The sequence below is a fragment of the Seriola lalandi genome, unplaced genomic scaffold (genome assembly GCF_002814215.2).
Source record: "Seriola lalandi dorsalis isolate HSWRI2012SDOR001 ecotype SW California unplaced genomic scaffold, Sedor1 jcf7180002054805, whole genome shotgun sequence".
NCBI lineage: Eukaryota > Metazoa > Chordata > Actinopteri > Carangiformes > Carangidae > Seriola > Seriola lalandi.
In genome coordinates this window covers 590,202-606,511 of record NW_019525358.1, presented here as the reverse complement: position 1 = coordinate 606,511, position 16,310 = coordinate 590,202, and the positions used below count along the sequence as shown (strand labels likewise).

The window sequence follows — 16,310 nt, the reverse complement described above, 5'->3', positions numbered from 1 at the left end:
TAACTGAATATGCTCAGTGTATCGTCTACTGCAGCCCTGTGTATTGCAGCTATTTGTTACATTGACTGTGCTGTGTGATTCTCCGTTTGTCTGCTGTAATGGATAACTCTGCAAGTTCTGCTTGCCAGTTGACCAACACACTGACCTATAACAGTCCATAGTGCAATCAGAAGAAATGAGTGATGCCATGAGAGGCCGTACTGTGACAGAGTGATGATCCCATTTACATTTCGATGTTGCGGGGGCGGCGGGTGCCCCAGTGATATAGTGCTGAGGTGTCATGCCATGGTAACAACTGTTGAACTGCAGAGGTGTTGTATACACTGCAGCCACTCCGAGGCTGTAAATCACAGATCTGTTTTTAGGAGGTCTCACAGACTTTTAAATCAGCCCGAGTGGATATCTGTGGGGCACAGAGGGTTGGTATAGGACACATACTGTAAGTTCCCCTCCCAAATACCCCATTTGGGGTATGGACCATAAAACATGCAGTTTTAGTACATTCATGATTTAATTTATAATTGTGAATAAATAGACAAATCCTCTGACAAATTCCAAGTTAGATTTTTGTACCAAATTCAAAGCCAGGCTTTTTCGAGATACTAAAAATTTTTGAACTGTTCTTTGTTAACATTGTGACAAATAAATGGCGCTGTGAAATCACTGCAAATAGTACCCTCTAAATGTGTTCTTGGAAAAACTCTGGCTGCTGGAACAGTGTGGGAGAGCATCTTAAGAGTGGTATTGCTGTGTTGATACAACCTCAGCCAACATAATCAGTAACAGTGCAGCAAGTGGACAGTAATGCTGAAGACAGGAGAGCAAACACTTTTTGTCTGAGGGTTTGGAGTGGTATTGGTGTGTATGTGTGTGTCTTTGTGTGCGCTGTGTGCGTGTGTGTGAGATGGGGTCAGATCCGAGTCAGCTGGTGCCAAAAACTGGACGGCATGAAGCTTTCCATCTTGTCTGCGAAGAAACCCAGGGGTGCAAAGAGTGTGCTGAAGAACTGAGAGGGAGAAAAAGCAGAATGAGCCTTCAGTTCAATGCCAGGAAAACCTTTTCCCACTCTTAGATAATGTTTAAGTAAAACACTTAAGTTAACAAGCACACGATTTCACTAACACAGTGTTATATATTTTTTCTCAAAGCCTGAGGTAAATCATTTCCTTATTGACCAAAAAAAATATGATCCAACGGAAAATTAAACATTTTGATTATTTTCAGTTTTGACTGAGGAGATGAGATGCAGGGTTTTTTTCAGGTGACAGGATGCAGTTTAAATGCAAAGCATGATTCACGGTATCTATCTGAGTGGGAGCATGACGGTGGATTTATCCAACTTTGGGGATCAACTTTATATCATCTATGATTTACATGTCAAAACACATCAACTCAATCATGTTCACTCTTTCTCTTTCGGTTTATAAATAGTGACAAAAAGTAGTTCATTTTTGACCTTGGAAACAGTAGTTTGAACCTAAAAGTAAATAGATAAGTGAATGTTAAACAACTATTGTTCTGGCGGAAGGGAAACTATAATTCAAAAAATCCTTTAAAACTGGTAGGATGAGCAGGAAAGATGAATTGCTTATATTTTTTGCTATTATTACACGTCTTCCCCTGAGCACATGATCACCTGTGGCAACAGCAGGTGTATTTAAAAATATTATGACACTATTTATGTTGACATGCTAGAATTTGCCTTTTTTTTTTTGCTGTCAGCTGTAAAATAGTATAAAAACAGTGACACATACTCATTATATTTAGAACCTGGGAAACAACTTAATCACTCATGTTTTTATAATTATCAGCAGAAATTACATCAACTTAGATCTAAGATTAAGATCTAGGATATGCAGTATATTACATAAAGTATGTGTATAATGGAACATTTAAAATGCACATGTTAGCGATTTAGGTTAGTGAGTAACAGTAAGATGTCCTCTAACATATTACAATATGGTTTCTCACTGAAACTACTTGAGGTGTGCTTGATACACTTGACACTTTAATAGTCTCATAAGTGGACATATCATCCTGGCCAGACGGGTACAAATTAAGTGCTCTCTAATCCCATTTAATATATGAAACATATTCAACTACTATACATGTCTGCCATCCATAAATAAAGGGAAGGCAGACTTTCCAAAACCACCACCGCTGTCTTGTCTTGTTTGGATTTTCTTTTCAAGAGCAGTAGATACAGAGAAATGTGTTTTCCCTCAGAAGACAGTGAGGACCTCTGTGTTCCTCCCTCAATGGTTTTCATGTACTCTATCTGAACATTACACAAACCAGGCTCTGCCCTGCTGTAAAAATCCTATCTACGCCCAATTTCCCATAACAAAAAGGAAGAGCACTAGATGTTCTCTGTGTTCTTGTTTTTGCGTCTTTGAGTCTCTGTAAAGGCTGGCCCTAACAAACAGGATGGCCATAAACAAAGGATTAGCCAAAGTAAAGAGTTTGCCAAACTGGCTAAAACAGTTAACGCAGCACTTCCATAATAAATAAACAGCAAAAGGAGGTCATGCATTTTAAGTTTTCTAAATCTTTATGGCTGTAAGTTACACTGATATGTTTGCTATGCTGATAAGGCTGCATCGTTCAGCTGTGCTTACTATTACACGTACACTTACAGTGCAAGTTGGACTACAGCTTGTTTTGGCGGGAAACGCTGACTTTACCGGCCTATGACTCCCATGAGTCTCCAGTGTTACTGACAGTGATGGAAGGCAGCGATTACAACAGGGGTTAAAAGGTTCAGGTTACAAACAACAATTTAAAACACAGATAGGAAAAAAGAGTAAATCAGAGATACACTGAAGATGTAACTGGTTAGCCAACACAGGTCTGACTTAAACTGGTTTGGTTACAGTACTTACTGCTTTGGCAAAGACACCCATGAGCTCAGGGAACTGATGTGTGAGCATGGCCAGTATGGCAGTGAAGGAGCAAAGGCCTGCTGTGAAGAGGATGAAGAAGGGAAGCTCTTTCTTTGGGTACACAGACACCTCGTGAAAAGCTAGATGAGAAAGAAAGAGAGCAAGACAAAGTCAGACAAACAGGTCTGAAGCATTTCGAAGAGAGAGACAGGGTTCAAATAGTAAGAGGGTGATTATTTAAATAATCAAATAGGGACACAGCCATAATCATGAACTGCAAGTAAGTGAATACTATTGTACTTACAGGGCAGTAGTTCTCTATCTGCTGTTTCTGTGCATCCTGGGTAAGGGTAAAACAGGTGACCCTTCTCCAGTGGGTAAGGAATTATCCGGAAGGCTGGAAACACAGACAAAGGAGCAAATAGGAAATTGTTTTAAGTATGACTTTACAGTACAATAAGAGAAACCATTTTAAACAACATAAGTGATATTTTAAGTGTTGAACAGCTGACACAATTTTCAGTACATCGACCCAAGTAGCAAAATAGTATACAGAGTGACAAGATGCTAACATCCTAATAAAATATAACAATAAAAGTCTTCCTGTGAGGAATGATCTCATTCCTGTACAATGAGAAATAGAGTATTTGTGGGTGTGTTGTGCATACAAAACGTATGACACAATAATTTGGACTGGCTACATTAAAGTACTGTACAGTAGTGACTGTGAACTTACACAAGGGTTGTATTCACTATGAAAAGAACCTGAGCACAAAGCAGGTTTCTCAAAGCCTAAGCAAAAAGATAATGCCTACAATAAATAAAGCAAAAATGCCTCAATATCCAAGGTAGTGGTGTACAATAGAAGCAGTAGAAGTGATACATACTGCCCTCCCAGGTACAGTGTAGTAGGTTTAAGGCTCCCTCTGCCCTCTTCCAGTGCTGCAGGTGAAAGAAGGCGTATGCCACTGCCTCACTGTCACCTCTCTTCAAGATGTGCTCTGGAGGCAGGATCAGACTCTTCATCTCTAATAAGTACTAAAGGACAGAAGAGGAAGAAATACAAGAGTTCTCTTCAGTATACACCCAGTGTGTAGAAGTCATTGGGCTTGTCAACTTGGCAAAGCATAGCAGAAGTGACTGGTATAGCTGCGCTTAATACTGTTATCCAGAACTGTGAAAACGGTTCAAACCACAGACCAAAGTCTGTTTTATATGCATGTTTGTTTTAACTCTGCTTTCATGATATGTAAAATCAGCACAGTCAATGGTGGCAAGTGGAAATAAAGATGATGGTGTAAAATCTGAGCACCACGGCTGGCTGAGAGACCTTGTCAGCTATGGTCTGTGCCATGTAATTGCATACCGATGGTTCGAATACATTCGGGGACACTTTTTGCTCTCTCTCATTCTGTCGCTCTACACACTCTTTTATCGCACAATGCAAAATTCACAACTAAACCCCCTGCGAATATTTACATGTATATCTTTGTTGGAAAGAGGACTCAAACGGGATATTGATTTTATTTGTGATCAATTCCATGTAAGCAGCTCTTTGAACTTTAGACATGAACCTAAATTGTGTCAATGTAAGTTTGGTTTAAAAAAAAAAAAAAAAAAGGCTGCCCCTTCGTGGTCGCAGTTGACTTCATGCTGCTTTAATGGTTTCATTCACGTTTTCTACTTGTTTCACAGTCAGCACTTTACTTACTCTCATCAAATTGAGCAATTCCCCCTGGCTAACTCCCTGCAGACTGAAAATATTTCTTTTTTCATGTGAGGTATTTGTTGAGAGTCTTATTTTGCAATTGTTCAAGGTGGGAGGGAAAAGCTCTCCAAAGCTCTGTGTGTGTTATTGTTACAGTACAGTACATTCATTCCATGAATGTGTAACATCCCCCACTCACTCCTCCTCTCTTTCCCTACTGTGTAAGTTTGTCCCAGTGAGTCAGTCGGTTCACTGTGCTGACAAAGGCCCACATCCCAGAGTTACAACCTATAGAACAGGTCTGCTGTCTGACATCATACGGAGTAAGGATCCAGAAATAACAAAGACAGAATATTAAGCACTGCTTTTACGCATCATACATTTTTGAATAAGGCCTAGCTTTGTCAATGGATAAGTCATTAATGGATGTATAATGACTTTGATTAACCTGCCACTCTGTGTGATTTATGTCTGTGGTGCCCAGTGTGGCAGCAGTCTGTGTTAAACAAAACCCATGTGCAGGGCTGGGGCCCCCTGGGCTGGATTCCCAGGCGGCCAGCTTCACAGCGCTCTGGATCTCAGACTGACACTTTGGGAAGGTTACCCCACAGCTAATCCTGTCTAATCCCTTCCATGGTCACAGGCTCAGCTAGCCAGCCATCCATCCATCTATCCAGCCAGCCAGACCATGCTGCTTCACCCATCTCCCCCTGCCTTACCCTCTGTCTCCAGTCTCGCCCCCATGATCACAGCCTGCCCAGGATCTTCAACCTTGCTCATCCCTTTTTCCAGCTGTCCGCAGCTTTCTAGACAACGACCCTGCATTCAGTGTCCCGGTACCTAGACTGGTAATCTACCTTACCTATATCTCTCACACTCCTTATCTCTAGTGCCTGAACAAAGCTGCTTCACCACCAGTCTGCAATTACTCCGCAGCCTCTACTCTCTTATCACTGCCTCACACTGGTGTACGCTCATCCTTAGTGAATAATGGTCAACAACCTTGCACAGGTACCCTGGCCCTTCATTCGTCCCTCAAAGGGGAATTTTGAGGTAGGCGAGTTTGCAAACAAAAACACACTCAAACAATTCATTCACTCACATAAAACTTAAAAATACAACATATAATGTCAGAAAAAAACTTTTAAGCCCATTCATTAGTCAGTATTTTTCCTCCACCCTGCCTCCATCTCCTCAGCATCAGAGGCTCAAACCATTCTCCCTCCCCACCTCCTGATTCTCTCACCCTCTTGGGTAAAGGCTCAATAAAGCTGCCAACCACAGGTGAGAAACTCCATTTATCTTTCTCCTCTTCACTCAACCATGCCAGTAGACCCATCCAGTCTTCCAGCCTCATCTCTTTCCATCTGAACACCCTTTGTACTTACTGCAAGGATCGGCTGCTAGAGACAACCAGAAGCTGCTTGTTTGCCCTCCTCACTTATCCTGTCTGACTTACTTAAATCAGCTCTTTCTGCTCCAGCCAAGACACTTGACTGTCTGCCTCCATCTTCATCACCATTTCGGTCTCCTTTATTCTCTGCACAAATCTTTCACCATCATCCGCTCCCCCGGCACCAGTGTTGAGGCAGGCAGCCAGCTCAAAATAAGAAACCATCACTTTCTCAGTTGTAGAGCACAAAACAACTACTGTAACTGCTAAAATAACACACATTCATTTTTTATCGCATGTCAACATGGCAGGATATGCATGAAGAGCTGAATGACAGGCGGGAAAGTGAGTTTTATTTGTGGCCCAACTTTGCTAAGCGAGGAAATTTGTTCTTCTAGTAAAGCTGGAAATTTTACAGATACGTGTAAATATTCTTTTTTACAGTTTTACACATAGTTCTACCTCTACTTTAGTCTGTTGCTGATAATGAGAGGACAGTGTATGGCCCCCATGTAGGTCTGGGTCCTCTGTGTTTTAAGATTAACCATTTAGAGCGACTCGCCGCTCAGCTGTCCTTCCTCGCATGCCACGGCATTAGAAATGGTGACACCTCAGTCCTCTGTGCTGTGCCGCCCCCCCCACCCCGTTCTTGGGTCTGCTTCTCCACTCCCTGTCGCCTCTTTGATGAAGGGATTGAGTTTCATGTGTTCTCCTTTTATCCCTGGGCAGTCATAAGCCCAGAGCATAACTCATAAACTGCCTTCTGATTCTAATCTGCGGCACTTTGCCTCTCACAATGGGACACACAAGGCAACAATGACATCAGCCTTGTAGTTGCTCCATAAGGGTCAGTCAAACACACGTTTGCAGTGAAAGAACATAAACAGGTGTTGGCTTTAGGAACACAAACAAAGATTAAGAATTTCATAGTCAGTAAACGCTGCTACTAGCTACGCCAGCTTCTACTGAGAGGGTGGAAAGTGGCAGAAAACTCACATTATTTGTCCTAAAGTGAGCTAGGATGAGGCAAATTGTAACTACCCCGTTTTCTTCTCTGAATCAAACCTCATCCATCTTAATTCACAACAAACCCAGGACGGCAATTCACAAACCAAATAGCCAATTTCAGAGGGAAGCTAAGAAAAGGTCTGCATTTCTGAGTCTTGACAGGCGATCTAGATGAGAGCATGTCAACCAGAATGGGGTGAGATGAGAAACTGCGCTCCAAAGTGGAGTAAACTAGCGAGGTAGATGGGATCGGGTCGCCCCAACTGCTCCAAAAATGAATGAGTATGGACCAATGTGGTTGTAAATGTAAATGTAAAGCAGATTCAGGTAGCAGGAACACTTGATCAGCTATCCAAGCATCCGGCAAACTGTCAGATTCTTAACCACTGGCTGGTGGGGAAGCTGATTGGAATGGACAGACAGATGGAAAAAAGGGTGGAGGTTGAGGAGAGGAAGATAAATAGAGAAGGACAAGAAGATGAGGAGAAGAGGAAAAATGAAAGGAGCAAAGGGGAAAAGGAGGAAAAATAGGAGCAAGACAGAGAGCTGCTGAGGGGAAAAGGGAAAGGGGTCATGAGGGAGGAGGATGGTGTGCACTGAAACAGCTGTGGGGTTGAAGCGTGTTTGTGTGGATCTGGGTTTAGTGTGTGTGTGTAGCCTTTTGAGCAGTTTGAATGAGCTCATGTGATGTAGCCTTGCATGATATTCATATATAAGCTCCTTGGCGTGCTTGATAGCACACCCACGCACTTAATGCTTGACCTAACAATGGTCTTTCATTAATCCACCTGTTCAAGGGGGGCAGAGGCAACTGGGTAGTTTTTAATAAGCATGCCAGGAGATCTGTTAGTAGATCAGTCCACCACTGAAATATCTCAACAACTACTAGAGAGATAGTCATGGTACCAAGAGGACGAATCCTACTGACTCTAGCGTTACTTGTAGGTTCACATTTGTGGTTCAGAGTAAAGTGTGGAACCTCTACAACTATAGACTGCATTGCCACGAAAGTTAGTACAGACATTCATGTCCCCCTCAGGAAGAATTGCAATAACTTTGGTGGTCCCTTGACTTTTCTTTTAGCGCCATCATCAGGTCAAAATTACATTTTTCCCAATACTTTGGTTTCTGAAAAATGAATGACATTCCCATCAGCCTCAGCTGCCCTTTAAGTTTTGTGCAGATAATGTACTCATTGCATGCCAACATCGCTGTTGTGAGAATGTTAAAATCTAGCTCAAAGCACTGCTGTGCCTCACTGAATCGCTAGCTCTATCATGGCTATAGACCTTTACTTGTGTTTTTAAAGCCCCATTCACACTGAGTTACACACATTCACACCCGGAAGCTGCGCAGTACGACCACAAACTAATCTGTTTGTCACTGAGCAGCACCTACTAGAGCAGTGGGGGGCTAAGACTCTTTGTCAAGGGCGCCTCATGGGGGAGGTTAATAATGGAAGGGCGAGTATTACTCTTTTACTTTTCCCCATCCTCCAGATCCAGATATAGAGATCCAACTGGTGACCTTCCATTTACAAGCCTTTTCTAATAAAGTCTGGTCCATGATTGCCGACTGGTACTTTGATAATGGTTAAGAAGAATACACAAAGACTCAGAATAGACAAAGCTGGTCTGCTCTTCATGCTATCTGACATAGCTTCGCTATCGCAATGAAAACATATACGCAAGCTTTGCTTTAACGTCACCTTGGACACATCTCCTGCCATGTAACTTAATCAATGCCTTGTGTAATTAGTATTTCTCATCTACAGGGAAAATACCTTGGTACATGGAGGAGGGACGTTTCTTCATACTTAAAAATATACCGGACCCAGTGTTTCCCCACTTTACAATGCAGGAGCTGTATGTAGGAGCTGAAGTAACAGTATGTTTAGCCCAACCTTCTCAATCCATTACTTCCACCTTTTACTATGTCTACAGCTGTTTATGTCCAAAACTATCACAACCAAACTACACATCACTTTCAGGTCAAACCAATTGCGACTGAAATTTTATATATTACATAATCACTAAATGAATCAAATAATCCTAAAAGATTAATCACCAATGAATGTATCACTAAATCACTAACTCTACCAAAGCATGAGCAAGTCTCTACACTATTTTGGAAATTAGGATCAAATCTACACAAGAGGACAACAGGCCGGCCTGTGCCTATTCAGGCCAGAGTCGCAGGTGCTCTCATCATTCAGACATGTCAGACAACACAAAGTAACAACGCTCCTCTTTCCCCGCACAAGCACATTTTCATATCCGAAAATTCAACACAACTCTGCTATGAAGCCTGAGTAGTTATCAGATGTCCGAGTCACAAAAAGAGGTATTTAGCACCGGTCATATGTGAAAGGTGTATTACAAATTTCAATTTCAATGTCGTTTCACTCTTCACCTCCACTCGACAGATGTCAATTTTGATTAAGTTGGCAGTGGTGGTTGTATTCAGTCTCTGTTTGGCTCAAACAGAGGGGATGAGAGAGGATGAGGGAACATGAGAGGATAAGAAACAGGATGAGGGTACGTGATGAGAGGCTGCCTCTGGGCAGGATAGGGAGGGAGCAGTTGGAAGGACATTGAAGATGAGGGCCCTCACTTTAAAATCAAAGGCTGGATCAAAGTGTTGGCTGACGTCTACACCCCCCTCCCCTCCACACACACACAAACACACTGATTCTCTTTCTCTCTCTCAGAAAAGGAGTCCACGAGATGAAACAACACCACACTACAAAGGCTAAGCTAAGACAAAACTGTGCTGCAGCTACTTGTGTATGACTGTGTGTGTGCATGTGAGTGTGTGACATCTAATCCTGTGGGAACTGATGTGAAAGAGAGAGATATGAGAGATATGAAGCGTAGTCCCTTGTGTGCCCTGGTTCAGCTGTTTATGGATCAACACCTTTCTACGCATAATTGTGACCAATGTAGCTGTTATGTTTTATATTTACGCTTTTTCTTAAGATCTAAAGGCAAAATTCAAACCTAACTATCTGCACAATCCAAAAATCGTTTGATTCATTTAAAAATGACTACAACAATATAAATCAATCAAAAACACTCATATGGAAAAAGAATTAGCAAGCGCACATGTGATCAACAACTGACACTACAGGTATGATGCAATTGGTTGAGAGCTCGCGTACGATGACCTACACTGACACCTGCAGGTGAGCCAGTATGTAGCACGTCTGGAATGAAGGCTGGTCTCTTTGAAAGTTGCACCACCTGTAACTGCGGACAGAACCTGTCTGCCTGCTTTGTCTGTGTTCTGTGTGTGACTGTGACACATGACAGTCATGTGAGCCTGGTGTGATCAGGTTAAATACAGAAAAAAAAATCTACTATAAACCCCTTTCACCATAGCAGTTGCGTAGATGACAATATACTTTAATGCATAAATTCCATTAAGTTTGTGTTGTCCAGGTACAGATGAGTGGATGATGATGATGTGAATTGTTCAATGTCAGTTTTGTCCAATAACCAAGAGGTGTTTGTGGAGGTTGAAGGACAGGTGTCTTTTATAGGTGTTATTCTGTTGTTGTTATTACTCCACTAATAATTAATGTGGAGATTCAATACTGATAATCATTTTAATGCCAGATGTAAAAGAAGCCTTTCAGGTTGACTGACTCACCGACAAGTCATGTTTATTCACGTTTATAACCTGACATCACATCACAATGCGATGTCGTCCCACAAACTCCATGTGACACTCATTAATCCACTGACTGACCTTTGGCACATGTGGATTGAACTCAACAGCTCTGTGTATGGCCTCCACAGCATTCATCTCTGCTGTGCTTAGTCCCCGCCTGGACGCTGCCTCTGGAGAGAACCTGTGGAAAAAACACTTCATATGAGACACTGCTGCTGCTCACAAAGTTATATTCTACTGTTACTGCAGCCGGAGATACAGATGTATGACCGTATGCAAAGATTCAGTGCTAATAGATATTTTAAACATAATGAATCAAAGGCGCAAGGACACGTACTTATCTGACACAGCCCGTGCTTTCAACAGTGCAGATGTGTAGCATATAGTGGCTGATTTTGGCAAACTGATGTCTGCAATGGCAGAAGAAAATTGGGTCGTGTGACATAACCCATACAGTGCATTTTCAGAGCTGTGATGCTGGATAAATCAAATGTTCAGTCTTACCATCGTATTTGGCAAGGACTGCTTGGACATCAGCATATGCCTGAAGCTCTAGAAGTGCCTCCAAGAGGTTTTCGTGTATATTTAACATTCCCAACAGTGGGAACTCCTTCATTAACTGTAAAAACATCATAAGTTAATATACACTGTGTTAATACTACTGTGCTGCAATTATTTGAAATACAGTATATGTTGCTACCTAAGATACAAACTTACATCTCTCATCATTTTCACTGCTTCTTTAATCCGTCCCAGCTTGCGTGCACACATTGCCAGTCTGCGTTTAATGTACACCAGTAAGTTGATATCTTTTCCAGCTGTGGACAGCAAACAGAAAATATAAGCTATTTAATAAAAAAAAAAAAAAAAAAAAAAAAACCTCATCAGTCTATACAAATTTAAAATGTGAGTAACTCATAAAATCAGAAATAGACCTCAGACTTCTCACTACATCTTGTGATCTTGAGTACAGGAAACAAACTGACGCATTTATGTAATATTGTATTTTTGACTACATACATCACCACAGGTGGTAAGTGGCCTATTCTACTTATAAGCACACTTACTTGTGATGTGGAGTGTTTAAACTGGGTGCAATTACTGTTAACCTAGTTTGCGATCTTTCTGCTAACACTAATTGCGCTTATAGTACATTGAAATCCATCCTCACCAATACTTAATGCTTTTTTGAAGAGGCGTTCAGCTTCTGTGATAGTTGTGGCTTCTTCCTCTGCTAGAAGCACATAGGCCGCAGCACATCTGTAAACATGGAGGCACAAATGTGGGACAAAGGGACAGACATTCAACAACCCGACCTTAATTATATTTTCTTTTGTTGTAGGAGATAACAGTTGTGCTTACATGCACATCAAAAACTTAAAGCAATCAAGGCAAGAACTTGAGTATGAAAGCACCCATAAAGAAATATGATTATATTAATGCATTTATGTTCTTAACTACAGAAACTTACTTACTTACTTACTTTTTTACAACAGATGCTATTTAGAACATACTGTATTATGTTTATATATGCAGTACTTAAGGTGATAATATGTATCTGTGTAAGAGAAGGACTTACTCATGGTTCATTTCTATGGCCTGGTAAGCTGCTCTGATCCTGGCTTGAGGATTTCTCTCCCTCCAGGCTTTCTGCATCACTGTAATGAGATGATCAACTCAGGCTTATTATAGATGTGACCTTACGCTCCTAATATGTTCAAATGTATGCATCCAAGTCAAAATTTGCAAAACAAAAAAGAAAAAGAAAAAAGAAAAAGCAGTTTTGTGTGAACATTTGCAAAGAACCAGAGAAACATCTTCCAAGGAAATACACTATCAGTGTGGGGATTTAACCTGCATATGGTTTAAACTCACCAGCATCTTCCGGCCTTAACTGTTGAGTGTCTCCTGTGAAGAAGGTCTGATGGTCTTGAGCAGACAGGTTCATATCATAGTACGTTAAGGGTTCCTTCCCGGTTACCCAGGTGTACCTGTTGTGCACAAAGTAAAATACAAAACTGTTTTATGATTCACAGTGATTCAATTTAAACTGGATTAATGGTCTTGCACCAAACACACAGTATGGACCTTTATAAATAGTTTCATATTACGAACCATCCTTGATAACTGTCCATTATATCTGAATTATATCTCTACAACCCACACATACCTGTTATATTCTGCTCCCCTGAACAGATTCAAAGGGTTCCTCCAGACCTTACACTCTAGTAAAAAGAAGATATTGTTATTAGTACTAGTAGCATTTTGAGTAGCACTGCTGTTATGGATTGAATTGTACACATATTTACCTGAAACACTGGGTCTAGGCTCTGCCTCTCCATTAACTGATGAAAACAGACCAGTCGTGGAGCTGCTCTCCACTCCTCCCAGAAGAGGACGCAGGTGGCTCACTGACACTTGTTCAATGAACGATGTCCCATATTTACGGAAATACCACCACTCAAATATCTGTGGTGAGAACACATATGGTGACAACATACTTTACAGAAAGTATATGATAAGGCAACAGTTATGGGCTGCTACTGATGTCCCTGGGTACACTACAATAAATTTCCATCAAGGCTTTACATTTAATAGTGATGCTCCTCTAAAACTAGGCTTCTTCCATGTGCTTAATCTTGGATTACTGAGCGTGAATCAAAATTTAGGACAATGTACTGTGTGTACTGCAAGACGTGTACTAGAAAGGACTGAAACTCTGGAAGATATTCACTGGGGTTCATTAATTCATACTGCTAGAGCTACATAATAACTTCAGATAAACTGCTGAATATGTTTTTGCACAGAACAAGGATTTTGGACTTTGTGTCCCATCATTTACACTGAAAGTAAGGGATATTTTAATGTCCAGTGTGAAGAGGGGGAATGATTAAGATAGAAAACCCCATTGGAATGTACATTTGGGCACCTAACAATTGGGAACCTATCCTTTCAGTGGCCTAAAGCAAAAATACAAAAAAGTGACAGCTTATAATTGTATCTATAGGGTGAGAAATTGAGGTGATAACTCACAAGGATGAGTCCAGAGATGAGAGAGGAGGTTCCAGTGAGAGCCACATAGAATTTAGGGGTCAGTGTATTTAAAAACACTGAGGCTGAAAGGAGAAAAAGAGGAGACAATCAGTTTAGTGCCATCAGAGCTGTGCAAAGTTAGTGTCCTCTATTGTGACACTGCAACAGAAAATGGTAAACAACAGCTGTAATACCAACAGAATATAACATTGGTCTAAGGTTGTGTAGAGCAGACTATCTTGTATATGTTATCCACATCAGCCAACTTAAACATACAGCAATAAAATACTGAATCTTGACAGCAAACAATGCACGCTACTGTTAGAAAATGGTGCAACTAGTGCCTGGCGATATGCATCTAAAAACTCGACTTAAACGTAACCAGAAAGTCGCTTCTATTTGTGTCTCAAGCACTCAGACCACGAACTGTCAAACCAGTATCAGCTCCCGCTTGCTGCCAGCTAAAGCCAGACACCCGGAGGCTAACAATAGCTAGCTAGCAGTTGCATTAATTCACCTGAGGTAAGAGTTTCCTGCAGTTTCAGCGGGCTCCACAGGACGTATATCATGATCAGCACCATGCCGAACCAAATGAAGCACACGTAAGTCCATGACCAAGAGAGCCAAGACTTTAATTTCTCTGTAAATCCAAGAGATTGGGGATTACTGCCAGTAGTGTCCTCCATGTTACTCCGGATGTCTGTAAACAGAGGAGTCACGTGACTACGAAGCAGACCTCTATTTTGAAATCGCTACCAAAAAAATCAATTTCCGGAGGCTATAAAAATAGTGATGATAACAATTATTATTATATTTTGCTGCACGCATAATGTTGTTGACTCCTAATCTAAATCAAACAAAATATAAAAATTACAAATAATCGGTTTCATATAAATGTTGCAGTTGAGTAAAATTAAAGCATATATATAGCATTACAGTTGACTGAGTAAATGACAAAATATGCGATATGAATAAATGAATAAATAAATAAATAAATAAATAAACATACGATAGACAGTTCCATAGGGACCCATTATAGACGATTCAATAAGATAGTTTTTTTTTTTGTTTTTTTTGTTTTTTTAAATCTAACTCTTAATCAGCATAGCAACATGAATAGAGCTGAAACGATTAGTTGCCTATAGAGAGTCAATTGACAGAAAAATAATCAGGGACTATTTTCATAATCGATTTAACCATTTCAGTAATTTTTCAACTAAAAACAGTGAAACAATGGCAAATATTCTCTGATTGTATCACTGTAAACTAAATATTTCCATTGTTAACTATGAAAATAATTACTAGCTGCATCTCTGACAGATCATCATGAAATAACAATTACTTTATGATGATCTGTACTTGAGTACAGTGTTGAGGAATAAGGAATACAATTTTATGCAAGCCTACTTTATAATTCTGATGCACTACATTTACATGGAAAATATTGTACTTTTTACTCCACTACATTAACCATTATATATTTGCTGACATTCATCATCACAGGTATAAATGTGGGAAAACTGCAATTAAAAGCCTTCATCGGATCCTTCATTTCTCTGCCCACTGCAGTGTGTAGTACTATTTGTGGCCATTAGGTGGTGCCATTAAATCATAAAACCATTCGCTTTTTTTGCCACCTACTGACTGCAGGTGGAGACAACATTCAGACTTGTTAACTTCCTTCTAGTCTCTGAATTCATCACAATATTTTAGAAATTCATCCTTCCAGGCTTGCAAATGCACTAAAATTTGAGATGATGTTTTCTACAAATTTATTACCAAACAATTTTATCAAGCCTTATTCAAGAGAGTTGGATATAAGTCTTTGCCTTTGTTCAAACTGCCAATCATTGTATCGTCAGAGTTTTCTATTCCGATGATTTCCATAACCATATATGCATATGATATGATTTGCTCAAAATAAACAATTCAAAAGGATTTTTGCAAGATAGGAAAGAAGTATATTTCTCAATGCACACAACCTAACAGAACTTCTCACATTGTGTGACTGACTCGTATCTCTTAACAGTGTCAGGAATAAATGTGATTTGTTTGAGTGTATTCTAGTTGGAGGTTACAGCCACTGAATGACAGAGAGCCAGATTCGGTCCTGCTCACACATGCCCTTGGGTGTTTTCTTCCTGATGCTGTTGGACAAGCACACGCAGGGTTAAAGGCCTGTCATATAAATCAGGTACAATCACTTTAGAGGTGAAAACATGCATGATGCCACTGACAGGGAGGAAGAGTGGGGGAAAAGAAGAATAAAAGAAGAGAGGAAGGAGGACACAAGACAGGTTTGTATAGAAGTGATGTGGAGTGTATGACCTGCATGTCTGAGTGTGTTTCCAGCTGAAATGATATTTCCAAATGACCTCTGCTCAGTGACTCATTCTTTGATAAAACATACATGTTCCTTCTGAGAATACACAGAGATAACAGTGTTATCATCTATTGTGTTTACACTGTATATTGATTAAATATCAACAGAAGTAAAATGAGATATGTAGATAACACATACATAAGATAATGTATTTAGATGAAGATGCAAGGACGTCCACATTCACATAATCACATATCTTCATTTTTTTTTAAATAATAAAAAGCTGACTTT

At 40.4% G+C, this 16,310-nt stretch overlaps 1 protein-coding gene across 1 annotated transcript; it reads right to left on the bottom strand.

Annotated features, from left to right (window-relative positions):
• Positions 1 to 731: 731 nt before the first annotated feature.
• Positions 732 to 14,409, bottom strand: st7l (suppression of tumorigenicity 7 like). Its single transcript, XM_023426078.2, has 15 exons — positions 14,214 to 14,409; positions 13,697 to 13,779; positions 12,973 to 13,132; positions 12,834 to 12,888; positions 12,539 to 12,654; positions 12,243 to 12,321; positions 11,835 to 11,923; positions 11,381 to 11,481; positions 11,168 to 11,282; positions 11,001 to 11,073; positions 10,742 to 10,844; positions 3,770 to 3,920; positions 3,187 to 3,279; positions 2,883 to 3,022; positions 732 to 1,006 (listed from the first exon to the last, which is right to left on the bottom strand). Exons 1-15 carry the CDS (start codon positions 14,380 to 14,382, stop codon positions 911 to 913), a joined length of 1,623 nt encoding a protein of 540 aa, XP_023281846.1. The 5' UTR covers positions 14,383 to 14,409; the 3' UTR covers positions 732 to 910.
• Between the last annotated feature and the right edge of the window lie 1,901 nt (positions 14,410 to 16,310).